General features: G+C 37.6%; 1 protein-coding gene across 3 annotated transcripts in view; it reads left to right on the top strand.

The window, feature by feature from the left end:
* Window positions 1-168: 168 nt before the first annotated feature.
* SPTLC1 (serine palmitoyltransferase long chain base subunit 1) overlaps window positions 169-26,283 on the top strand; it is a 37,930-nt gene continuing 11,815 nt past the window's right edge. For all 3 annotated transcript variants that reach the window (XR_010923865.1, XM_067568805.1, XM_067568806.1), the window contains exons 1-9: window positions 169-330; window positions 4,067-4,174; window positions 7,288-7,382; window positions 11,665-11,758; window positions 13,758-13,830; window positions 17,909-18,041; window positions 21,117-21,246; window positions 23,792-23,881; window positions 24,703-24,810. Coding sequence is in view for 2 of the 3 variants with exons in the window: in XM_067568805.1 (XP_067424906.1) it covers window positions 265-330; window positions 4,067-4,174; window positions 7,288-7,382; window positions 11,665-11,758; window positions 13,758-13,830; window positions 17,909-18,041; window positions 21,117-21,246; window positions 23,792-23,881; window positions 24,703-24,810 (897 nt within the window). In the remaining variant the exon portion in view is untranslated. The remainder of the gene's footprint in view (window positions 331-4,066; window positions 4,175-7,287; window positions 7,383-11,664; window positions 11,759-13,757; window positions 13,831-17,908; window positions 18,042-21,116; window positions 21,247-23,791; window positions 23,882-24,702; window positions 24,811-26,283) is intronic.

The raw sequence follows: 26,283 nt of genomic DNA, 5'->3' as shown, positions 1-26,283 counted from the left end.
GGGCGGGCACAGGGAGTACGAAGAACGACCGCGCTAAGGCCTGACCCTAGCCACCCTTCCCCCTCCCAGCCGATGAGGGCGGCTCCTTCAAACGAGCCCCGCCCCCAATGGAGGGGCGTGCCCACGGCCTGGTGACGTAGTAAGCAGCCTGTCTCGCTCTCTCCCCCTCCCACCCACGCTTACTACGTCAGGGCGCGCGGCGCGCGTAGCGTGAGTCCGGAAGCGGCCAGCGGGGCGACAGGTCCCACGCACCGTCGGGTGGCGATGGCGGCTGCGGCGGGGCTGGGGCAGCAGTGGGTGCTGGTGGAGATGGTGCAGGCCTTTTACGAGGTGAGACTCCCGGTCCCGAACCGCAGCTTCCCGCCCCTTCCTTCTTCAGCGGGGCCCGGCTCTGCCGCATGGGGGGAGCGCCGGGGCCGTGCGCCCGGCCCTAGGGAACGGGGCTGGCTGGCGGCTCCGCCTGGTAACACCCCAGCTCTGAGGGCGCTCGGGGGGCTCCTGTGACACTGGCGGGCGGGGTTGGGGGGAACCCTGTGGCATTGGCATTGGTGGCACCGGCGGGGGGGAGGTACAGGAGCCAAGCCCAGGCTGTACTGGCCGCACAGGGAGGGAACGGGGCAGTGAATTGGTCCAGGGGTGTGATGGTGCTGATGATCAGAGCAGTGGAGCATACAGCACTGGTCACGTCCCGCAGACCTAAACGGGGCTCAGAGACTAAAGTGGTCTGCAGAAACTCAGATTGTGAGGCAGTAGGATTGCTGACTTCACAGAGGAGGGGGACCACAGTATAGAAAATAACAAAGGCTGGCGTGACAGTAGAGCAGGAGCCTCTTCCTGTGTCTTAAATCAAGTACAGGGGGATGTTTGGTTAAATTAAAGAGTGGGAAATATGCAACAGATAAAGGGATTTAGTCCTTTACATGACTGTAATTTGACTGTGGAACTCACTGCCAGAGGAAGTCATTGAGGCTAAGAACTTTAAAAAAAGATTCAAAAAGAGAGTGGACATTTATGTGGCTTTGCAAATCCCTAGCTATCATAATTGATCACGTTTTGGAAGGGATGTTAAATCTCATGCATCATGTATGAACCAACTTCCAACTATTAGCAACTAGAATGAGACCTAACCCGGGGGGGGGGATAGAGTACCTCTGTCTGCCTATTGTGGGGTTCTTGCACCTTTCTCTGAAGTATCTGATGCTAACCACTGTCCGATACAGGATGCTGGACTAAATGATGTTGGGTCTCACCCGAATAGCTGTTCCTATAGTCCTATGTTGAGATAAGCTATTCATGTTTTGTCAAAGTTAAAGTATGTTAACATTGGTGTCTGTCAAGGTAAATCTAGTATCCATCTGGTATCCATCTGTGGTTGGGCTTCATGTTCACCTTGAGATTTTACACCATGTGCTAGTCAGCATTATTGGCCTCTTCTGACTTGGAGGCAGGTTGTTCCATATTGTGATGCTATTTCTACTGTTAAACTCTATGCTATATTTTGATACACACTGTTTTTGCCACATTTATTTTCTGAGGGGAAATCTACCATTTTGGTATGAGTGGAGCAATAAGACAAGAGTCTTCAGTTTACACATTGGTACTTAATTGTTGAAAGGCAAAGATTTATGAATTCAAACTGAGTTTATTTGCCCTTAAAATGGACTGTGCTGTCATTTTATGCTAATAGGGAAATGGGTAATTATTTCCAGAGTGTTAGAAACAGGCCTTTCTGTGTTAGAAACAAACTGAGGACCTGGTTACCACTTCACAGATCTAGGTGTTGTTCTAATCTCTTCCATCCCACACACAATCTGAGTGGTGACCTTCTTCCAGATAATGTTATATGAGTTACCCAGCAAGTCTTGCAATGAAAAATGCTGCTTCTTCTGTGAGCAGTATTTTCCATTGCAACTCTGATATTAATGACATTTTGGTCAGTCTCTCTTCCCTCTGTTGTTCCTACGTCTTGGTCATTTAACATGGTTCTTAAAGATCAATAGATCGAGTGGAAAGATACATTGCCAGTGACATGCACTATGTAACACATTTCGTTTGTAAAGGGCTACTTTCAAAAGCTGATCCTTTTTAAGTGAAACATCCAGATGTTTTAAAAACCTGAGTTCAGAACTTGCCTCCAGCACCATCTCTGAAGGAGAAGAGTTTAGATAGGTCTTAACCTAACGTTATCAGAATGAGACTTGATATGGAGAATTTGCAGAAGACACGTTCGCAAAAAGGGTTTAAACCAGCGGTTCTCAACCCGTGGTACGCGTATCACTGGTGGTACTTTGAAGAAGGCTGGGTGGTACACGAGCCATACTGCGCCGCCGAATCCGCCGCAATTCCCCACCCCCACGAAACCCTGCTGCCGAAAAGGGGCAAACCTGACCCAAGTAGTACTCCGGGGAAAAAACGGTTGAGAACCGCTGGTTTAAACAAATACATGCACACAAAATGTTGAGGAGGGGATAGCTGCAGCATGTATTAAAATCTTCACCTACCTGATAAAAACACTTAACCTATATTGGGTCAATGTTTTTTTTTTTTAAACTTACAGCCACTGCTATAATTACTGATGTCCACACTGCCCTCCTTGGGTCAGTGGAGTGTGTCCTCACCGGGAGCACTTCCATCGACCTAAGGGGCAGTGTGGGGAATTGAGAACTTGCTATTTCAGCTCCCTGCCGGGCTCCTGTGGGCTGCCCCTATACTCCCCTTTACCTGCTGGGAGCTGGGGAAAGCCATGCAGGACTCTCTCTTCCCTGCTCTCCTCTGGAACAGGTAGCCATGTCAATTTCACAGCTGTATAATGACAAGGCTGCCCAGTTGGGTTGCAGGTGGAGAAGAACCCAGGCCTGCTCCCAGCTGGGAACAGGAACCAGCCACCCAGGCTTGCAGCAGTCCCGACTTGGGTTCTCTTGTCAATTTGAAATTGACAAGAATGACAGCCCCACAGCAAATGTAAGAGGAAGTGCTAGAGTAGACAGGCATCCAGAGCTACCAGCTACTACAGTATACAATTCTGATTAGAGCAAATTACCACTGGTGAAACTGGAGTGTTGCAAGTTAGGTAGGGAGCTGTAAATCGAGAGATGTGACGTTCATCCCCAACTCTTCTACTAACATTGTGTGACCTTGGGCAAATTTGTGCCTTAGTTTCCTTGTTAGTTAAATATGAAGTAATGTGTTGCATTCATCCTCACCACCTTCATAGTGACTATAGAAATATCTGTACTGGTAATTGTTACTTCCCTTGTTTCAGGTTGTGTTACATTCCACTTCCTCCATTTTTGTTAGGCCCTGTACTAACAAAATACCAAACTGTTTTTGGAAATAGCTTTGCACCATTCTATTCCTATATGGAGTGGGTGGAAAAGTGTCTATATCAGGTTCTTGAAAAATAACTGTTGTCCACACTGTATACTGGAACCTTGCTAAAATAGCTCTTTTAGAACATGAATTTAGCTTTTCTATCAAGTGTTGATATGTTTTAGAAATTAGTTTATATGTAGCATGACCTTGTTCCTTACATAGGCAAGGTTTAGCTTCTGTGCAGTTTTTATTAATTTGTCTGCAGATTTAATCAAATGTAGTCTGTTTAGTGGTGAGTCTGTGTAACTTTTTAAATATATGTGTGAATTTAATGCAGATAAAAGTGAGACTGAGCCAGTATATGGTATGCTATTCAATTCCATACAAACTCCCTATCCAGAGTTTTGCCAGTGCATTTTAAGCTGACTTGTAGTGTACTTGCTAATCCTCTCATGTACCTTTCTAGAACTGAAACTGCCTAACATATCAACTTTGAGACTGACTTATGTCTTCCACTAACATGTAGGCTAAGACCATTCCAGTTAATTTTAACACTCAGCAGGCAAGATCTGCAAAGCAGCAAATTTTCTTAAAATGCTATTTTTTAATAAACAGGAGGTATGTATGAACAATTCTAGTAGATGCAAGGCAACTTTGTTTCTTTTAGAAATATAAATAATAGAAAGGAAAACTTTTAAAATATCACCTGATTAAGAGTGAATCTTATATGGATTTTTTTTTTTAAAATTTTTAGGCTCCTGCTTACCATCTTATTTTGGAAGGAATTCTAATACTCTGGATAATCAGACTTCTTTTCTCTAAAACCTATAAACTTCAAGAACGATCTGATCTCACACCTAAGGTATGTTGTAATAACATTCTTCCCAATATGCCAATTTATTCCTTACAGCACCTACTTATAATACTCAATATATTTGTCTGTTGTGACACTCAGAATGTGGTTTGGTCACCTCACAAATTGTAACCACTTTGATAAGGAAATATTTCTAGTGACTCCACAGTGGAGTAAGAGACTTTTCAATGTGTGGTTTTGTTTTGGGCAGGAGAAATATTTTATCATAAATAATAGTACACCACTTAGAGGAAAACTTAATTTTTAGAAAGTTACGAATCAGAAATTTGAAGGAATTGGATTAATTTTTAAGTTTCTAGAGCCTCTCTATATTCTACGAATGGCTTTGTTTTAACAATGGAAACTTTAGGTAGATTTAAAAAAAAGCTATAAAAGCAATTCATGCTGAATTATGCTGTCCTGGAAAGCAATTGCTAAATCATCGGTCTGGAAATAGAATGTCTGCATGAAACCGTGGCACCTAACACTTCAGATATTAGCAAGTTCAAGAGAGTATTGAGAACTTTACACATTATTGGGGATAAGATTCTGTTAAACTTTGAAACCCATTCCTGCAAACAGTTGTACTCTTGCTTAACACTACACACTAATGGTTCCACTGACTCCAGTAGGATTACGTATGTACATAAATTAAGCATGTGTAAGTATCAGAGAATTAAACATCAATACTTCATTCTCTTTTTTTGGTTCTTCATCCCTACTTCATCTGGTACTCCAAGCCTTTATATTCTAAAAATTAGTGATAATGGTGGGGAGTCTCCCATGACTTCCTCTGTACTGGCATCTATAGTAGTCAATAAAGGGGCTCCCAGGCCTTACTGGTGGTGGTAATACTTCTAGTCTAGCATATTGAGGGTCATGGGTTCCTGAGATTTTTTTAACCAATATAACTTTATTTTATAATTTTAAATATTCACCTTCTGTCCATTAGTACCACGTTGATTTTACTCTTCAGACATCATCTCCCAGGTCTGCTTATGTGGTAATGGGGAATATGGATATTGCTGGACAATGCTGCACACCAATAAACTGTGTTGATAGTTTGATAGAGAACAGAGAGATCAGTATTAAAACTATAATATTTAGTTAAATAAAACAATAGCATATGACCCTCAACATGCTAGGCTAGCAGCATTAACACTGGCTAAATACTTGATGGAACTTAATGAGAATTTTTAACCCCTTGCGGGGGGGGGAGGGAATGTAATGCATGTGCTATAATTACATTCATGACTATAGCACACTAGCTTTTATTCTCAGTAGTAATCAAGCACACATTCTAACATGACTGTAGCTATTTCTAAATATTAAACAAATATTTAGACTTACTGTTGTTGCATACATTCGTGTAAATTTTTTTTCCTTTCAAATATAGGGCCCTTGGGCACAGTTTCAGTACGAAATATAACATGAACAAGATGAAATGTTTTATCTAAACTTTTTTCTTAAAAAAACTTAAGAAAAATCTCTTCTGAAAGATAGGGCTATTTATATTTTGACACAGAAGTTGTAGTTCTTTTCAAATACGAAATGGTATTTTATAAACAGTCACAGTTCAAAAACAAAATCCTTCATTATCTTAATAAAAGAAACATGTTGAAACCAAAACAAAATAAACGTATTGTGTACACTTTTCCTTTCCCGTTTCTAATTCTTTAACTTCTTGTTAACACTTTGAAATTTTTTTCTTTAAATTTAAGTATGAGTTTTGTGTGTCAGAATCTTCAAACATTTATTCCAGTTATTCCATTACTGAAATAATGGATTTTCTTAAATAGTAATCCTGTAATAAGTATCAATAAGTAGGTCATGTAATTTTTAAATAGTCCATTATCCTTATAGTTTATGTTGATATTTAATTACAATATTGATCTGAAAGTCCAAGATGATAAAGCTTTTATTTTTCCATTTGGGAATACATTATCAGAAATGTATGGTCTTCTTTGACTTGTTGCAGGGATGGGATTTTATTATACTTGGAAAATAACTCTTAGGACAAGTTACTCTTCCACAATGTTAAGGGAGACATCACATTTTAGAATGCCTGGCTCTAATCTTTTTTAAGTGTGGCTGTTTAGCTGGGTTGGACAGCATGGTACTTAAAATGGCAGCAGCCATCTGGATGAAGCCTTTTCTCCACTAGTGCTAAGAGCAATAGTAGGATATATTAGCAATATCAATCCTAGTGTAAATGTAGCCTTGGTTAATTTCTCATACCCTATTTATGGGACTTGTTCACTACAACAGAATTACTTAAATTATAAAGCCACACAGTGGGGATTGTCAGTGGTAGTCGTATCTAAAAATTGAGTTAGTCTTAAAATAAGTTAAAAGTAGTTTCAAACTTAATATCCTTTCATAACCAACGCTTATATCGTAACCCTACTGACTTACTGGCAATGTGGTTCAGGGGTTAGAGTATAGGACTAGGTGGAACTAAGGAACTCCTGTAGTCTAATTCTGGCTCTGACATTGATTCACTGTTTATCCTTGGGCTAGTGACATAACCAGTGTTACCCCATCTGAAAAATGGACAGGAATACTTGCATACCTTGCATGTGTTGTGGGGATTAGTAGTTATGACATGCTGCTATGCTACATGATGTTACCCAATGTGTAGATTGTGATAAATTGATTAGTAATTGTTGCTTCTATTGTGTCATTTCACTTAGCACTCTAATGTAACAGCTATTTAAATATAGAATGGTTGAGGACAGGAAGTGAGGAATGCTGTACCCAATACATCCAATCTAAATTAGAGGGGGATTTTGCTAGTTGGAAAGCAGAATGAAATTGCCCTACTTAAAATTTTGACCGAGACACTGAGTCAACACCTCTTCTCTTACAAAACATGCCGTAAGATCTTTAATAAACAGATCTGGTCAGGATCTCTCATTTTGTGTGTCATTTCAGAGTCACCTTGAGCAGTGCAGAGCCCCTCTGTATAGTGTACTGGGATTATAGTTCAACATTGTTTTGGAAGAGTGTCACATGTTGGCATAGTTCTAGCCAAAAGAGCTATATCTAGCACAATCTGCTATAATGGAAATCATATTTGAAAGATACTAAACATTGAGTATTTTGACTTCTGATCCTTTCAGGAAAAGGAAGAATTGATTGAAGAGTGGCAACCAGAACCTCTTGTTCCTCCTGTACCAAAAGATCATCCAGCTCTCAACTACAGTGTTGTTTCAGGGTAAATTTAGCACAAAAGAGTCTTGTGTTCAACTTTAATATACATCTCTTTAAAATTTCCCCGTTTTTAAATATATGAGGATTTTAATGTTTCTGGGATATCTTTGTGAGTGAGTTGCATGTTAGAATTACAAGAGTGGGTTTGTCACTGATGGTAAAGCCTCATATCGAAGTTCATTACATCTTTGTTGAGACAGAATTAACTTCTAGGGGAAATACAATAGTACAGAGAATCTGATTCTCTTTTTAATCATTTGTAGTAAAGTATTCAATAGGTAATTGGGTTTCATCTTGATATCCTATTCAGGATCCTTTTCTGTTTGACAACTAATGGCCAAAGCGAAGCAAGTTTTGTAAAGGTATAGGTCTAAATCTTCAAAAGCAACTAGTGATTTTTGGGTTTTCAACTTGAGAGACCTTATTTTTGAGAGAATGGGAACTTGGTACTTTCTTAAAATTAGATTCCTTTAAGGTACCTCAAGCTGGGCTCTCAAAAGTGGAGTCATTTGAAATCTTGGCCATAATGTCCTAGGGCTGGGCTTGTCTACAAGTTTGAAATGAGATTGCACTAATGTGCACTAGGGAAGTTATAATGCGAGCGAGTTAGGAAGTGACATCCTGGTGCAGTGTAATGCACCATGTAGACTGAAGAGCCCTCAGATACTTATAATACATAATATTTTCTATACACGTTGCAACACACATGCATTTCAAACATACAAACATTTCTAGTTTGTAATCACAGTTCTGCAGGAATGGTACAGGTTTAGCTTTAACTTTTACATTGGTAGCATTTAAAAATAAAAGTATATATTAGCGCGCATGAAAGGTGCCAGGTTCACAACACTAGTAATTTTAAAATCATCTAATCATAAAACAAGTATGGCACAAGCAGCACAGTGATTCCTTTCGCATCCTGGCTTGCCAATGTGCATCAGCCCTGTCAAAGAGGTTTTAAAAAAAAATGGGGGCCAACTTTAATTGTAGCTTCTGTAATGTGGATACTTTTGGTCGCTTTTCCCCCCTTCAGAGCTGTTTTCAAAGATATTGGGAAAGGGCATGGGCGAACAGTCAAAATGTCTTGGTGGCTATGGAGTGAAGGAAAATATTAAATGTTTGAAAAACTTTCACTTGAATCAAAAAATGCCAAAATAAACTATTTAAAGCCTTTCAGGCCAGGGAGTGTGTTGGGGTAGAAAGATAGGGTAGTGTGGCTGCTAGGGGATGAGGTGGGAGAATCCTGTCACCTTCCTGGTAACACTAAGACCACCAACTAGCTACTTTCCCATAGGCCATTGAACAGCCATTGGATTGTAACTTGGGCTGACAGCCCAGGTCACATCTCAAAATTAATATACAAGTGAAAATTTCCATATCCTATTCCCAGTTCAAGAGCCATCTTGTTCCCTGTTAAATTAGTGTTTCAGGTATCCTGTTGACAGTAATGGCAGTCTTCCTTCTGTCATTTTGATGTTGGTCTTACATTACATTACTTTTGTAGATCTTAATTATAATGGTATATGTGGTGGGAGTTCTCCATTGCCATATTTAATATAACGTTTGGATTTGAAGCATATGTAGCTGACACCACCTTAGGAAGTATGAAATATTGTCTACTTAACGTAGAATGAAAACCTCTTGATTTATTCTAACCCATGAAGGAAAAATAACCCTCCTTTTACTGTGTGAGACAGTTCTATACCTCATGATAAAGCTATATGCAGTTCACTTACATAGATTCTTGTCTGAACTGAATGGATGAGTTTACTTAACCAAGAATTCCAGCAGCTAATGTTGTTAATGGGGCAAAGCATTTTCCTAACAAAATTTTAAGCCAATTTTAAGTTAATTATTAGTAAAAGATAACTAAAGACCACTCTAAGAGCAGCTATGTTGAATTAACTGATTCCTGAAATATAACCATTTTCCTACAAATCATAGTCCATCTGCAAGATAGCTTATTTGGACAGGTTCATATTGAATTCTCATTCAGCAAAGCAACTTTGTGAAGTGGGTTTCTGCCCACGAAAGCTTATACCCAAATAAATTTGTTAGTCTTTAAGGTGCCACAGAACTCTTGTTGTTTTGCCAAAAACAGACTTACACGGCTACCCCTCTGGAACATTCAGCAAATGTGCACCTTAATGTTTAAGGGAAACATTATGAAATGTTGAAAACACAAATGCTAAAAATGAAGTATATCCCTGAAACAAAAAAGTCCACAATAAACTTTCTAGATGTTGGTACTTGTTCTATGCTAACTTTAATAAAATGGTACTACTTGTTTGCTTATAACTTTTGATATATCTTTGTGTTTGAGGTTGATAAAATTCAACATTTGCCTCTGTCTGTACATGCAACTCTTGTGAATTTCAGTGAGAGCCCCAGTCACAGATGTGGAGCTTTAGGACCCTAAAAGACATTCTCCAATCGATACACACACTTGTAGATTCTATGATAATCACTTGGAATTATTTGTTTTCATCTAAAGGAAGAATGTGGGCCACTCAGTGTCCAGTTATAACTAGTGGTCCCATAGGTGATACTGTAGGAACTGGAGTATTAAAAATCCCCAATGCTTTAAAGCTGCTCCACACCTCTTTGTGAAGTTATTGTCTTGTAGCACCCCCTGTGGCTGCAGTTGCAAAGTAGTTTATAGAATACAGTATCCTGTTTCCATATGCTTATAACTTTCCAGTGCAATTGCATTTCGACTGAAGTTTTTCATATTTGGTCATTGCCCAAGGATAAGGTTTCTTTGGAAGCTTGAACAAAATTGTATCTATATAAAATCAGAGAAAGAGGGAAATCTGACCATACTTTTCTTAGGTAGGGCTACAATTTTGAGATTTCCTATGGCAAGCTCTCAATGAACATTGGTGCCTTTGCTGGGTCTGAGTGGCAGAGAAGGGATGGGGAGTTTGTTTTTGATTTACCGAAGTTAATAGCATTTAAAAATTGCATACTAGGAATATACTGATCATTGCAATAAGCCTATATCTGCACAGTTAGGCTCTGATCTTGCAAAAACAAGAATCCATGTTTTTTTAAAATTCTGAACACTTTGTGCAGCAAGCTGAAACTTATTTTTCTTTTCTTACAGTTTGTAGTGAATTCAAATTTAGACTCTTCATGTTTGTGCTTTGTTTAACTTAAAACTTTCTCCAAACTTACTCATTCAAAATGTGTTAAAATTGTTTGGTGAATTTTGTTTGGGTCAGTAAATGGTTTTGAAGCAACTGGCTGTGGGTATTTGAGCTGCCTTGGTTGGTTTTGAAAAGTACAGAACACAGATGTCTGATTAATCTGTAGGTTAGACATTAGGAGTTTCTGGCCTGATGCCTAAATTGAGGAAAAGGATGTCAAATTGAATTAGCTAGTGCTAATGCAAACTCTTAAATAACCATATTTTTAATTGCTTCAGTAAATGTGTCTAGTAAACTGCTGGCAGTGTAAAAGCCTTCATTTTCATTATTCTCCTGGTTACAGACTGCTTGCTTGTTCTAAACTTTTTTCTTTTCACAACCATTTTTTGTCTTCATTACTTGATTTTTATTTCCAAATCCCGGTTCTCTGGCTGACTGACTCCTAGCGAAAACTGTTCCTGGAATTACTGACTATAACTGTGACTTAAACAGAATGAAATCTAGCACGTCAGATTTCCAAGCATTCTAAAGCATCTTGTGTTGAGTGTCTGCATAAACTTGGTGCCTTTTTATTTTTATAAAATTTTCTGTGTGTTTCAAGAGTGAACTTGCTTTGTGATGAAACCATTGTTTATTACTTCCTTGTTAGTAAAATGGGAAGAAAACTTTTTAAAATCTCACTTTTATCTTTTGTTTACATAGCATGTCTTATACCAAAGGATCCCAAATGCACTCTGCAAATTATACAGAGGGGAAGTTTTATCTATTACTTAAATACATCACCTTTGTGGTGTGAACCAGCAATTTTTCAACAGCAAGCAACAATACTAAACAGTTCAGAACAGAACTTTGGAGAATACTGCATTTAGTTTAAGGGATGGGATTTTAGGTAGGCAGAATGTAGTTACCTAAACTGGAATTTGACCAGGTGCTGGGGTTAGTATATCTGTGTGTATTGTATTTAGGGCCAGCGTAAAACTATGACTTTGAAAACATGGCAGAATGGGAAAAAAACTTCAAAATGTTTTTAGTGCGTATCTTACTATGTTTTAAAACACAGTCAGTGTACTCTCTGAGCATTTATGAAAATGACAAATATTTAACTTTATCTGTAGCACTGTTTTTATATTTTTGTAGCCCTCCAAGTCATAAAATCATAGTGAACGGCAAGGAATGTATAAATTTTGCATCATTTAACTTTCTTGGACTTCTGGATAATGAAAGAGTGAAGGTGAGTGGGTTATATGATTACACATAGGTAGCTTTATACAAAGGGATTTTTTTTTAATTTGCTGTTACATTTTACCTTGCGTTTTGGGATGATTTCAAAATACATGAACCTCACAAACACTCTGGATAGTAGTTGTCTTCAACCAAGTACATCGACATCATGTCTTAATCCTGGTTCTGCTGATGACCTACCATGTGACTGTGGGCAAGTCACTTCACCTCTTCTTACATTTCTTTATTTGTAAAGAAAAGATCTGAACATACCTACCTCATAGGAGTTACTAAAATTAAAATAATTTAGCATTTATATATATAGACATGTTCAAAGCCATGTGCAAATATTAAGTAAGTGTTCGTGAGTCAGGTGTCTCCACGTGAGTGCAGTCCTGCAACAACATGAAATAACTGGATAGCAGTAACTTGTGTAATGCTTCAGTTATTTCAGTAGTGTGTATACTGGAAGTGTGAAAGTGCTAGGAATTTAAATGGCAGAACTTTAATCAACATTAAAATATTGCAGTATTTGCATCATTATAGTTAGTTTGTCACGGATTCCATGACTTTAACAGATGTCTGCGATATTATATATTTTTACCAACTGTTCTGTGAATTTTGCTTAATTTTACTGTGACAAAATGATATCCCTAATTATAAGTGTTCAATTTTGAAGCATTTATAGATCTTAAAAGGACAATTCCTATATGTAAGTTCTTCCAAAGTTTGGGTAGATGATTAACTGTTTCCCCTTCCTTGATTGTTCTTGCTTTTATATAGGCTATGTCTGCCCTAGCAATTTTAGCACAACCAGACAATTCTGTAGGAAATAAACAGCCTCTCCTACCTTGTCCTTCTTTCTGATTAGAAAAAGTGACAAAGTTTAAAGTTGTAATCACAAATAAAGACTACAGAAAGAATTGTTTATAAACATTTTGGGAGGTGTCTTCTAAAAAAGTCTAGTGACAAACTTTGAGACTACATGGCATCTGATAGTGGAGTTTACAGACATCTTATTTTGTGGCATAGTGCTTGCTACCCTCAGTATACTCACTGACCTCAATGAGACTATTCGTGGTAGTAAGCACTGTGCTGGATAGCGAGTGAGGTGTTAGCAGGATCGTGCCCATGCTTTGCACGACAGGGAGAAATGCTCTTAAACTTTGATCTATTCCATTCAAATTGCTTTCTGTATAAGAAGATAAAGTCAAGTCAGTCTTTATAACTTGTTCAGGTTGCATTCAGAGCTATATATAATGTAATCTTGTTGCACACCACTGCAAGACGACTAATTTTTCCAATGAATGTTTAATCTAATGTTCCTTTGCTTACTATAAAGGAGGTAATCTGATAGAAGTGACTTCCTCCTCCTCAAGTGTTGAAGAGGCACTTTGGGTAGCTCTTCCCAACTGATAGATATACAGATGATAAATTATTTGTAGTCTTCTCTGTTTTTAAAGCTGTGTATAAAACAGTCATCGATGGATGGTACCAGCTTGAAAACTTCATAGAGAGAGAGAGAGAGAGAGAGTTCAGTCAGTTATTTTCATGCGCCTGAAATTTTAATTATGTGAAATACCAAAGTACATAGGGTGATCTTACCATAGATTGTCATCAAAATGAAAGTTCTTAAATTAGTAGGTGACTGTTAAATTAATATTAAATATTTCAATAGGTAAGAGAACATATGCAGTTGCTCAATTATAAAGTTACATTATTAGTACATACTAGGCACTCTTTCCCCCCGTGCACCATCAGTTTAGTATTGTTATATACTGTAAACTAAGCTTAAATACCCAATTAAAATATGTCTCATTGGCAAATTAATTTATTGAATGAATTATTGTACAACATTTTAATTGCATTTGGTTCTATGGCTATATAAATTACATGGAACAAGAATAGCAATGTTGACGATTACGTAACATTGTCAATGTGAATTTTGCAGAATAGATTACTACAGAAATAAGCTAAATATTGTTTCTCATGTAATGTTTTCATTAAAGAATGCAGCCCAGGCATCTTTAAAGAAGTATGGTGTTGGCACTTGTGGACCTAGAGGATTTTATGGCACTTTTGGTAAATATAACTTTGTTTTCTGTTACTAACATTCTTTTAATTCAACTTATTTTAAAAATTTTCATACTGGGATAGTGGGGAAAGCAAACATTTCCAAAATACTTGTTTGGTACGCTGTCTCCTCAGTTTCTCAATGCAGGGAACAGCTGGCACACAACAAACTTCTTGGTATTACCAGTGATCTCTGATATTTATCATTGCTAAAATTTAAATTAAACAAGTATTTAAAGGCTGTTCTCACGAAGTCTGTCTAAGACAGATCCTTGATTCAAGTCATAATGTTGAATTTGACTTACTGAGTTTAGGTCACCATACTATAGAGAGAATGTGGATAAATTAGGGTCCAAATAAGCACAATTAAATGATGATGAGTTTGAGTCTAAAAGAGGAAATATGCACAATCCAGTCAAGACTGAGACCTATCTAAGTGTTTTATAAGATGTAATAAAGTAGCTATTTTCATTACTACTAGCTATCCTGTTTTGTTTAAAATAGATTAAACAATAGCAAAGGCTATCAGTTCAAGTATGTGGTTAGATATAAATGTATGTATTTAATTTAAGTTGTAAGTATAGCGTTTAACTGGACTTATCCTAGATCAGTCAGTGATAGATCTAGGATGCAAAATTTAGACTTAGTGCTGCTCTATCCATTAGCATCCACATGCATCTGATGACGTGGGTTTCAGCCCACGAAAGCGTATGCCAGCAGAAATTTGTTACTCTTTAAAGTGCTACGGGACTCTCTTTTTTCTGTCCACTAGGTAAGACTGTCTTCTAATACATACCATCAGTAACAGTGAGGTTACATAAAAATTTCTTGCTAAGTAAATTGTTTAGTATACTTTCTTTTTAGATGCTTTCTTATGTTTCACAATTTCACTGGTTTATAATGCTGTGGAATTTGTTATACTGGGAGATGTCTTAAAATGGTTGAAGTAGAAATGCACTTAAAACTCCTTCATAAAGTTCTAAATAGACCACAAGAGGGCAGTCTGACTTCTGTATATTTTAAAATTCTAATGAGGAAACTTGTTGGCTTATTTGTCTAATACTATATTCAGAATGAAATATCTTCCACAAGGAACATTTAGAGATTGGTGGTGGTTGGAAGAGTTCTAGTTGTGACAAATCTCAGTCTGGAGGGTTTTTTTTGGTAATCAACTACTTGTGAAACATTAGCCTCTAATATTTCATTACAGAATGATGGCATTTAACATTCCTCTGCTGTCTCCACTCAGCAGAAGTAAATAACAGGATAGTTAGACTTAACATTTTGGCCTCTCTTCTTGTGAGCTTTCATGTCACTCCCTTGGAGTCATGGACTCCTTGTTTTTTGTCCAGATGGTTGAAAAGAGCCCCTTTGGTGCCAATCATATGTTCGATTTCTCCAGAAGGCTGGCTTAGGTATTTTATTTATTCTGGTCAGCCTTATTAAGTGGTCAGGCAATCTCCTTATGTTTGATAGGATAGATATGAAATACTTATCTGCCACAGCAAGATTTTTATTGCAGCCTTTGAGACCTAATCCTGCAGACATTTAGTCTGTTCATTGATGCCGTGACATAGCTGATCTGCCTCTCCAACCAAGGTGATAGCCAGCTAGTAATAGTTACCAGGGCTTTTGATTCCCTGACTTCCTTCCCACACACTGGCAATCTTGTGCCCAGGCGTCACTAGTTCAGTGAAGATTTCTGGGACTTCAAAAAACTTGCTTGAAGACTCTTGAGGAAATACCTTGTATGTGAAATTTGTGCAGATATGCAGGCAAACTACGAGTCTTATGTTCCCTGCATTGTTCATGGCTGAGTCCAGACTAACTCTTGGTTAGTTAAGTCTGTATTTCAGTCTTTTACCTTTTAGTAATTTCTTCAAATAGGTTGTGGTGACAAGTTGGGGTGTTCTATGAATGAGAGCCTCCAGGCTGGCATCACTAGGGCCCCTCTTCAGTATGAGAATCATGGGCTTCTAACTGATTCTGCATATTTTGCATTTGATTTGGTCATTGTCTGTAATCTTCTGGGTTCTTTTGGAATCTGACTATCCTGATTTCTCAAGGAAAGTAGTACATCTCTGGGATGTCCTTTCACTATTAATGCTTGTAAGTGATACCCCTTGACATTATCACCCAATCTCAGACTAAGCAAGGTGATTGAGAAGTCAGCGACTGGTCAGTTTCAGCTTCATCTGGACTTTACCAACTTTCCGGCTAGGTCCCAGTCTAAGTTCCTGCCTTTCTTTGGACTTCAGCTTTTAAGGATCATGAATAGAGTCCTGCGCTGGTTAAGCCATACTCTGTTTTCATTATATAAAATTCATTCTCTTGTATAGTGCTACAGATACTTCGGGTGTGCTACAAATTTCTCATTCATTGCAATAGCCACAGTACCCACCTCTAGCAGACCTGAGTAGTTTGTGGTTGTCAAGTATTAAGTATTTAATGAGAAACTAATTATATTCACTTCCTCATTGCTGCAAACAACAATGCTTTCTGAATGTAGAGCTCCTTCGCTGTGTGTGGTGTTTGTATCTGTCAATCAAAGCTCAATAAACGTATAGAGTTAGATGTCCTCTTCTCTCCCTCATTCTCCAGAGAGCTGCCTGATGTTCTGAGCTTTCAGACCAAACTTTTTTGTTGAATGGCTTAGGTCATCTACATACACCTCCTGAGGAAGCTTTCTTTTTTTTCCTCGAGGCAATCCACAGCTGGACAGTCAAAGCTGTAACTTTTCTCCATACCCAGCACTCTTCAGCTTATGAGGCCCCATGAGGGAGTTAATTCTTCTGAATATTGTATTACGTATTTCATGTGGCCTCTCCTGTGGGTGTTCATTGCAAGATAACAGGTCCTACCTATGCTTCTCTTTTACTAGTTGAGTCAAAGTTCATTCAGCTTCCAGCCTGTCTGGGTGATTCAGTCTGGTAGATCCAGCAGTTATTTGAAAAAAAGGAAAACTGTACCAGAATTTCTGAAAACAAACTCCTAAACCTCTACAAAGTCTATATTCTGAGTGTGTTTCCAAAGACCACGATCAGTATTCTCCCTGTAAGTACTAGGAAGGTACTCTAGCTGTCGCCATTTGGAAGATGTTGATCATGGTAGGTCCTAAGTGCCAGAAATAACTATTTTTAACAAAGAGTTTGTAGTTAAAAATTCACTTTTTAAGACTAAAAGCCAGTGCTTTGCACCAGTGACACTCTAGGCAAACTTGAGGTGGGGTAGATGGAAGCTTCCAGTTTCTAAAATATTGAAAGGACTGAATAAAATTGATCCAGAACACATGGACCTGAATATATAAATCTAGTATAGTTACACTTCTGGGGAACGCTAAATGTTTGTAATTCACATGGTATGGAGGTCATGGGTCTTTTTCCTGGTTTTTTTGAAAAGCTGCATCTTTAACATTAACATAACAGATGCATCAGTCTTGGGGCAGTAGAATATTTGTAGACTATTGAATGGTCTACCTTTTTTCACTTCTCAGTTCATCTGAAAACAAAGCAATAAAGCATGAGCTTCAGTGCAGTGTTGGGCAGTTATACTGGGATGAAGTTGATTTTCTGAGTTGGGATGGACAGAAGTTCAGCCAGCCAGGACTTAATTGCTGGAAATTGCATTGCTTGTTGTTGTTTGCCCTGCAGTAGCAGCTAGGAGCCCCAGTGATGGACCGGGGCCTCTTTGTAATGAGGCGCTGTGCAAATAGAACAAAAAGCCAGTCCCTGACCCAGATGCTTATAGTCTAAGTGTAAGGAAATTCTCATTGCTATTCTGAGTACACGAGCATATTAGTTCTACAAATCTGTAACACTTAAAATATTTGTTTGTGGTTTGACAACTATTAGAACTTTTGTTGCTCAGATTTGACAAACACCACTCAGTGCTTATCAAGGATGGATTAATCACCTGTGGTGTTCAGTGATTCATTTACTATGACACTTACCGCAGGTGAACAATAACATCTTTCCTTAGCAAATTTCTCTTTCCATAGATGCTGATTTACATTTGAGTACAAATTGCTAAGCCATTCTGCAACAAAAGAACAATTTAACTAATTGAGGAATTTTAAAATTTTTCTCAGATGTACACTTGGAATTGGAAGATCGACTAGCAAAATTTATGAGGACAGAGGAATCTATTATCTACTCATATGGATTTGCCACAATTGCCAGTGCTATTCCTGCATATTCAAAGAGAGGGGACATTGTGTTTGTGTAAGTAAATCCAATTTTAATTTTAAAAAGTAGTGTTACTCTAAAAATAGATTGACACACTTTTTTAAAGTAACCAGTTCTATGCCTAATTGCCTATCTTAATTTCCACCTAAAACATACTCAATTTAGAAAAAACAACTTGTACTTTTAACTGCCAGCCCTGCAAAATCAGCCTGGGATCTGCAAGTCGAGTTGGGTTTTTCCTTTCTTGCACAAGATCAAAAGTTTCTGCCAAATAAATTATGCCCTTGGTTATACACATATAACTGGAGTGTCATCTGATTATGTCCTTTGTCATCAGTAATTTACATCTTAATGAACAGTTGTATCAATGTGAAAGGGAAAAAAAAAGGATTTTTCCTTTCCTCACTCCCTTCTAGTTGTATTAGCTCCACCGGGTGTACAGGAATAAACTGTTAATGTTAGCAAACAATTCTGAATAGTCACAAGGAACAGCTGTAATAATTAAGGTGCTATTTTTACATCCGTTTTGCAGTCTAGCACTGGACACTGTAACCTATTTTGTTCTTAAATATAAAAATACTTGTAAATAGTATTTGTACTATTTTTTAAAGTGCTGTAAGAATATTAAGATTGGGGCCAGGATGTGTTATATCCCACCAGGTCTGACCCCTTTGTGTATATCAGAGACTCCCTTTATTGTTAATGGGAATTGCATATAAATGTATTCATTTGGAAAGACTATATACTTGGGGTGACAGGGAATCTTACTGGTTTGGGCCTGTGCTGTGAGTAAATGAACATTCTCTATGGTATCCAAATCTGGTTCTCTTTAAAATAGAGTAGCAGTCTTACTGGCTCAGTCAATATTGGAATTACTGTCTGAATAGAAAAGCTTAAACTATTAATATAGTCAGCACAGTTATGCCTGGTCCCCATTTACGAGGCAAACTAGTTTAAAACAGTGCTTTAGACTAGGTTATGTTTTTTAAACATTGCTTTGAAGCAGTGATGTCTGATGCATAATGGTTTTGTACAGTGCTTAAAAGAAAAAAACATGTAGATCGTCTGGAAGACCTAAATCTGTAAACCTGCTATGTTACAAAAAATTTAAACTTTAGCTATAGAACAAACTGCTCCTATAAGAAATCAGGACCCAAATCTACTATCTGTATGATCCTAGCACACTTAATGCATTTTTAAGTTGATGTGTAGAGAGTCTAAACGTGTAAGTGATAACATTTGTTCTTTTAATGGGTAAAAATACCTAGTTTATAGAAACCTTTGGAAATCATTGTATTAAATACTGCTGACAACTTATGTTTACTTTCAAACAACCTCACTCACACTGTCAATTAAAATGAGTTGATGACAATCTGACAAGCAATTATTGCAATAGTATGGAGAGCAGTTGATAAAATTGGTGTCAAATGTCTCTAAAGAAAAAGTGCTTACTATGTGTGTGCTTTCTTTGGCAGTTAGTAAATCTTGTCTCTCCTATTCTGCAAAATCCTTTTGCAACTACAAAGCTACAATAGAAAGGTTCTGCTGGATAATAGAAAAGCCTCAGACCTAACCTCTTTCCTTAAAAGAGATGCAGCCCATTTTGTGATGAGAAAATAGGCTGTATTTAGGTTAGATTATTTTCTGGGGGAACATATACCCACGGAATAAAAAGCAGTAGACTCGTTAAGGCTGCATTCCCAAACCTGTTTCTCTTGGCTTTTTAACGAAAGCTGCAGTTTGTGGATTCACATTTTATATTAAAGCAAATTAGCATTTCCTGCATTGAGTGGCCAGAATATCTTTAAGGTTGATATGCTGAATTCATGCATATTTATTACCAGAACACTTATATTTTTAGCTTTTTTGCACTAAGGTTATATCTACACTTCCTGTAGTGTATAAAGTACGGGCGCTACATGTGTAGCTACATGCTGCAGTGAGAGACAGGGCTGCATTCCCATTTGTCATTGCAGCGTGTAGCTGCGTGCCGCAGAGCTGCTGGAGCCTTTCATTGCAGCCAGGAAAGGCTCTGGCAAGGTGGAGATACTGCTTGGGCATGTAGAGAGCCTGTGTAGGTCATATGCCCTAAGGGGTCAGCCATGTAGGGCACTCTACTTGCCTAAGCTGTGCCTCACCATCTACACTGCTGTTTATTACACTCATGCTAGCTGAGCATGTAGTGTCTACATTGCACACTGCAGTAAGTGTAGATGTACCCTAAGAGTCTCTGATTTAGTATACACAGTGTTTACCACTGACTGATGACAAAGGTGCATTTGTGGCCTCATGTTAGTGATTTGATGTTTGAAAATGAAATTACTATTGTTTAGTATGTGAAGAAGGAGGGATTTGCAACTTCAAAAGGAATTCTGAGTATATGCAATTAAGAAATTACCAAATTACATATGCTTCTCCAAATCTGAAGAAATGGCTTACCAGGCCTGGAAAACTGGGACAAATGATCACCATAGGGTGGAGTAAAAGAGGAGGAATGAGTCTGAGTAGTTTTAAGATTAGTGAGAGGGGTCAGGCACATCCCCAGACTTGCTGTGCTTTAAAATTAGAAGCTGAGGTAGATAGAAAGAGAAGAACCAATAGATAATTGTAGGGGTATAATACCTGTCTTTTGGAGTGTTTGGTCTTGGGGAAATTATGCAGGCCTTTACCTGCCACAGTGAAAATAAGGTAACCACAGGACAACCCTGATAGTCCTTCTAGATGCAAAGACAGTAAAATGGCTTCTTAATGGAAATAGTTATTACATAAATTTGTAGTGATTTCATATGAACAGTTTGGTGTAATTTGGAAACCAGAAAATACTTTAGTATAACTCCAAAGGACCAGTGCATGCTTCAAAGAAAACCTCTAAATTGTACATGACTAAAGTGTAAAGATGTCTCCATATAGCCACAGAGGGTAACTGGTTTTAGAAACCAATTTTCAATTATTTGAAATTTTGTGTAATCAAATACAGATTTTATTTATATACATATAAATATACAGGGCAGTTTAAAAGCAAAGCAGTCCTAAAAAGGCAATTAACCTATGTTGTTCTTTAAATAGATTAACAAACCAAGTGCAAACTGAAAAGGTAATTTGTATTTACAGAGATGAAGCTGCCTGCTTTGCTATTCAGAAAGGATTACAGGCATCTCGGAGTAACATTAAGTTATTTAAACATAATGATATGGCTGACCTTGAGCGACTTCTGAAAGAACAAGAGATTGAAGATCAAAAGGTACAATTTCTTTGAAAAGATGTGTGTAGTCTTTTGTCTTTCTTAAGTAGGTTCATATTTGAATGGATCTAGTACTCATAGTCCTATTGTGTTTATATAAACCATTGCTGAATGCTTAATTTTGCTTATATGGTTAAAATTAATTTGATTGCTGTGTTCACATATCATGATTGCATTTTCAAGAGTGAGGAAGGCGGTCACTAAGGACTAATGATTTAACAGTTTTTTGTACTCATACAAACACTTACTTTGAAATCTGTGTAACTGCCCCCATCCTAGGGTTGGCACTAATTAACTATCATTTTCTTAACTGCTATGGTAAATCAGTTAGATCAACTCTAACTTTATAAATAAATAACTGTAGACCAGAACTGTAAAAGAGGTAAGGTGATTCTCCTGCATTCTTCTACCCTTCCCCAGCCCCTCTCATGTATTCTTTCACACGCTCCCTCTTTATAAAAACTATCATTGGAGCCAAATATGTTGATAAAATATTTCCATTCCAGCAGTAACTTGGGAGGATATTAAATGGCAACTACTAAAGCTAGACATCTTTAAATCAGCAGGTCCAGATAATTTTCATATAAAGTTTTAAAAGAGCAGCTCAAGGGGCTCTCTGGACTGTTGTTTTTTAAAATAAATCTTGGAACACAGAGGAAATTTCAGAAGAATGGACGAAAGCTTATGTTGTGCCAATGTTAAAGGGTAAACAGGATGACTAGGGTAATTTATAGGCCAGTCAGTGTGACATTGATTCCGAAGAATTAAAGGAGAGTAGTCTAATCAATATGGGTTTATGGAAAAATGTCTTGTGAAATGACTTTTTACCTTTTTTGAGGTTACAAGTTTAGTTGATAAAGGAAATAGTGGTGATGTAATATAACTAAATATAACCAAAACTTCTGTAAGTGAATTCTGTAAATGATTTGCGCTGCATGACATTTTAATTAAGAAACTAGAATGATGCAAAATTAACATGGCACACCCATTTGATTTTATAACAGCTGATAGGTCTCAACATGTAACTATAAATGGAAGTCATTGAGCAGGTGTGTCGGATCCTACGAGGATCAGTTCTTGGCCCGATCCTGTGTAATGTTTTTATCAATAATCGGGAAGAAAATATAACTTTAATCACTGATAAAGTTTGCTGATACCTAGATTGGGGGAGTAGTAAATAATGAAGAGGTCAATAATAGTAGCAACATGGATCAGTTGGTAAGCTAGGCCCAAGCAAACAATGCATTTCAACACAACCAATATAATGTCCTACATCTAGGAAAAAAGAACACAGGTCATGCTTACAGGATGAGAGAGACTATCCTGAGAAGCAGAGAAACTGAAAAACATTTAAGGGTCCTTATGGAAAATCAGCTGAATGTGTTTCCAATGTGATGCTGTGGTCAATAGGGCTAATGCACTCCTTGGATGTATAAACGGGAATCATGAGTAGGAGTAAAGAGGATATATAACCTCTTTTTTTGGCACTGAGGTGACCACTGCTGGAATACTGTCCGGTTCTGATGTTCGCACTTTGAGAAGTTTGTGAATAAATTGAAAAGGATTCAGAGAAGGACCATGAAAATTATTAAAGAATTGGAGAATGTGCCTTAAGGGCAAGACACAAGGAACTCGCTCTGTTCAGCTTATCAAAGAGAAATTTAAGTGCAACTTGATCAGTCTATAAGTATCTACATAGGGAACTGAAGTTTGATAAGAGGGCTCTTCAGTCTGGTAGGCAAAGGTATAACAAGATCAAATGGCTGGAAGTTGAAGCTGTACAAATCTAGTCTTGACAAAAGGTGCACATTTTTAACAGTGAGAATATATTTAGCTTTGGAGCAATTTAGCGACCATTGTGATAGATTCCTCCATCACTGGATATTTGTAAATCAAGAATGGATGTTTTTCTAAAAAAGAGTGTTCAAACAGAAATTAAGGGAAATCAGGGAAGCCCTAGGGCTGTGTCATGCGGGTGGGTCAGGCTAGATGATCACAGGGGTCCCTCCCAGCTATATAATCTATATGAATATAGTTGAGGTATGTTATAAAAGGGCCCTTGTAACATGGTTCTGTTGAATTGAGATTGACTGCAGTAACCTTATTTTGAAAAGCCTTAAAGTCTTTAAACTACTTCCACATACCTTTTTGTGACAAAGAGGAAGTATACCTTAAATGGTGCTGACAGTTAAGGGAGCATTTCTACACTATGTGATAGAGACCTGGTCTCCAAGTATACAGTCCTGAGTTCTGTTCCCTTAGCATACGTGTGCAGTTTAGCTGAATCGGTGGTATTCAGTCCCTGATTTGTTACACAATGGTAGAGAATCTTAAATATCATATAAGATACAGCAACTTTAAAAACAATAAAGCCAAAGAAAGTCAGCCAACTGTAAGACGCTTAACATGGTTATAAGAGCTGAAATACTAACTTCCAACTGGGATATAAAAGCTTATTTCAAACCAAATGGTTATCTTAATAGAAGTTTGGATTTTTTGTTACTGAACAATTGATATGTACTGAAACATATGTTTTTTTCTGAAGAATCCTCGTAAGGCCCGTGTAACTCGAAGGTTTATTCTGGCGGAAGGGTTATATATGAATACTGGAGATATTTGTCCCCTTCCAGAATTGGTAAGTGGTTTCAGTTTTGTTAGTTTAATTAAACTGTGTGTTTTAGGTACACACATTGCTAATAAAATATTAATGTTGCATATTGGAGCCTTAAAAGTAAGGAAATGCCAAAGGTAATGCTTTGCATACAACCTTAACCTTCCCTTTGTTCGTGATCATATTTCTAAAATATAATAGAATATTATATCACCTTTTCTGTTAGCTGCAAAGTGAATTGTTAGAACGGACATTTTTGAGGTATTCATAATCAGGTTCAGAATTTTGCAGTTCTGTCATATACATATCCTAGTTGTTAGCAAAGATACATTTTTTACAGAGTATACCTTGTTAGTAGCTTTAGACTAAAATCACTTTTTAGTTTTAGTTTAAAAATTAAGGCTGGCCTCTTAAATAATGAAAACAATATGTTTGTCTCCAGGGAGAACAACCTTAATTATTAAACATAGATCGGTTTTGTGTACAGTACTGTTCCTGGTGATAAAGGAGAGAATGCTATGAATATTGTATGTAATATTTTAAAATATTTTATAGCCTGTTTGTTAAAAAGAAAATCCAGGTTAGGTCTTGTACATGACTACTGGCATTTTAGATTTCCTACACTAAGTGTTAAACACTGGTAATGTGCAAGACTCTAAAATGCACAAAAGGACTAAGTAATATAGTGGAATTAACAGTCTTACATTATTCAGGATAATACATAAGATCTTTCATGTGATTTGTCAACGTTTTGTATATGTACCTAGTACTTATTTCTTTGCAAAATATGTCAGTAATATTGGACTGTTTTTATGTCACTTTTGTACCATTAAATAAATTTGCAGATAAAATTGAAGTATAAATATAAAGTGAGGATTTTTTTGGAGGAAAGTCTTTCCTTTGGAGTCCTTGGAGAACACGGACGAGGTGTTACTGAACACTTTGGAATAGATGTAAGTGCCAAGCTTCCCACCCAACCCCCGAGGGACTATTTTGTGTGGGCAAGAGAGTTGTAGAGTGGGGCAAGTTCTGACACTGGTTTCTTTACTCATGTATGTCTGTGGCAATGACAATACTACAGATGTTGAGTTCATCTGCATATGGTAGGAATTTTAAGTCACTCTATCTAATGCTGACCTTTTCATTATGAGGTTGTGACATCTATTAAATTTTTTTGTTTAAATAGCAGCATTGCGTTAGGTGGAGTTGGCATTGTACCCCTTATAAGACCCCTTTTATAATCTGCCATTGACATTCACTTTGGATTTGAATTTTGCTCTGAGGAGCGAACTACTTTTAGGCAAATTTGGAATAAAAACTAGTTTGTTTATCTCTCTTGTTAGAATGAGGGTGGGGGAGAACAGTAAATGTGACATGCTCTTTTTGTCCTATGAGGACATTGTACTTGGGGTTGGAGGTGGAATACATTTGACAGGGAGGGGTCTTTTTAATCCAATACTCTGCTCACATACATATGGTAGCAAACTCTTGAGTTCGCCAAGTAATGTGAACCTGCATGTCTGATACAGAGTTGTCTTCTAATTTTAAATGCAGTAGAATATTTATGCTGTTAAACAAAATGTAAGTAGAAAAGAAATGTTGTTTTAAAAATAATCAGTCCTGCTCACATGAAGGATTTAAAAAACAAACAAACATGAATATTAAATATCACCATGCTACAGATGGGCACAGCTTATTGTAAATTGTCTAAAGAAATTCGTATGATGCGTGGTATTTATACTTTGTTTCAGCCTGTACTCAGGCATTGCACACTTCAGAACAACAAGACGTGGACTTGAAAGAGGGTATCTTAAAGCTAAAACATTCCTGTTTTCACTGAAAACATAATTAACTCCTCTCTGTTCCACAGTTCACTGAATTTAGTCTCCAAAAACACTTGCCAGCTCTTTAAAATAAATTAACTCATCCAGTTTATAAATTGGGCTCAGGCACTTTTGTTGCTCCATATAGTTACACCACCACAAACTCAAAATTTTACAGTAACACAAAAATATTCTCATGAGGAAGGTCAGAAGTCCCTCTCCATGTGCTATGCCCCCATTCCTCACTTGCCTTCATTGGAGCACAGGGTGATTAGCAAATGGAGCCAGCTTTTCTGTAGGTAGGTTCTAACATAGTTTTGCTTGTTGTGATAGGGCTTCCCTGTGCTCGCAAATTCAGTGTGTTTCCTGTACTTGGGGACATTGGTTTGGGATGACCTGTATAGTGAGACCCCTGGGCGCCATAGGCTGGGGAAAGAGGAAAAGTGCACATGGAGGGTAGTGGCTCCTCAGCAGAAGTGACTTTCACAACCCCCTGAATCGATATTGTGAAATTCTACTGCCTTCTGTCTGAATTCTGTCATCCTTTTGCCTCTGCTGGATCCCTCCCTTATCTGCCAGCATTGCACTCCCTGCCTTCCTTGG

This window comes from Emydura macquarii, unplaced genomic scaffold (assembly GCF_026122565.2).
Source record: "Emydura macquarii macquarii isolate MOO-44397 ecotype Brisbane River unplaced genomic scaffold, CSIRO-AGI_Emac_v2 contig_2897, whole genome shotgun sequence".
NCBI classification, from domain to species: Eukaryota; Metazoa; Chordata; order Testudines; family Chelidae; genus Emydura; species Emydura macquarii.
This window is presented reverse-complemented; position numbering and strand designations above follow the sequence as displayed.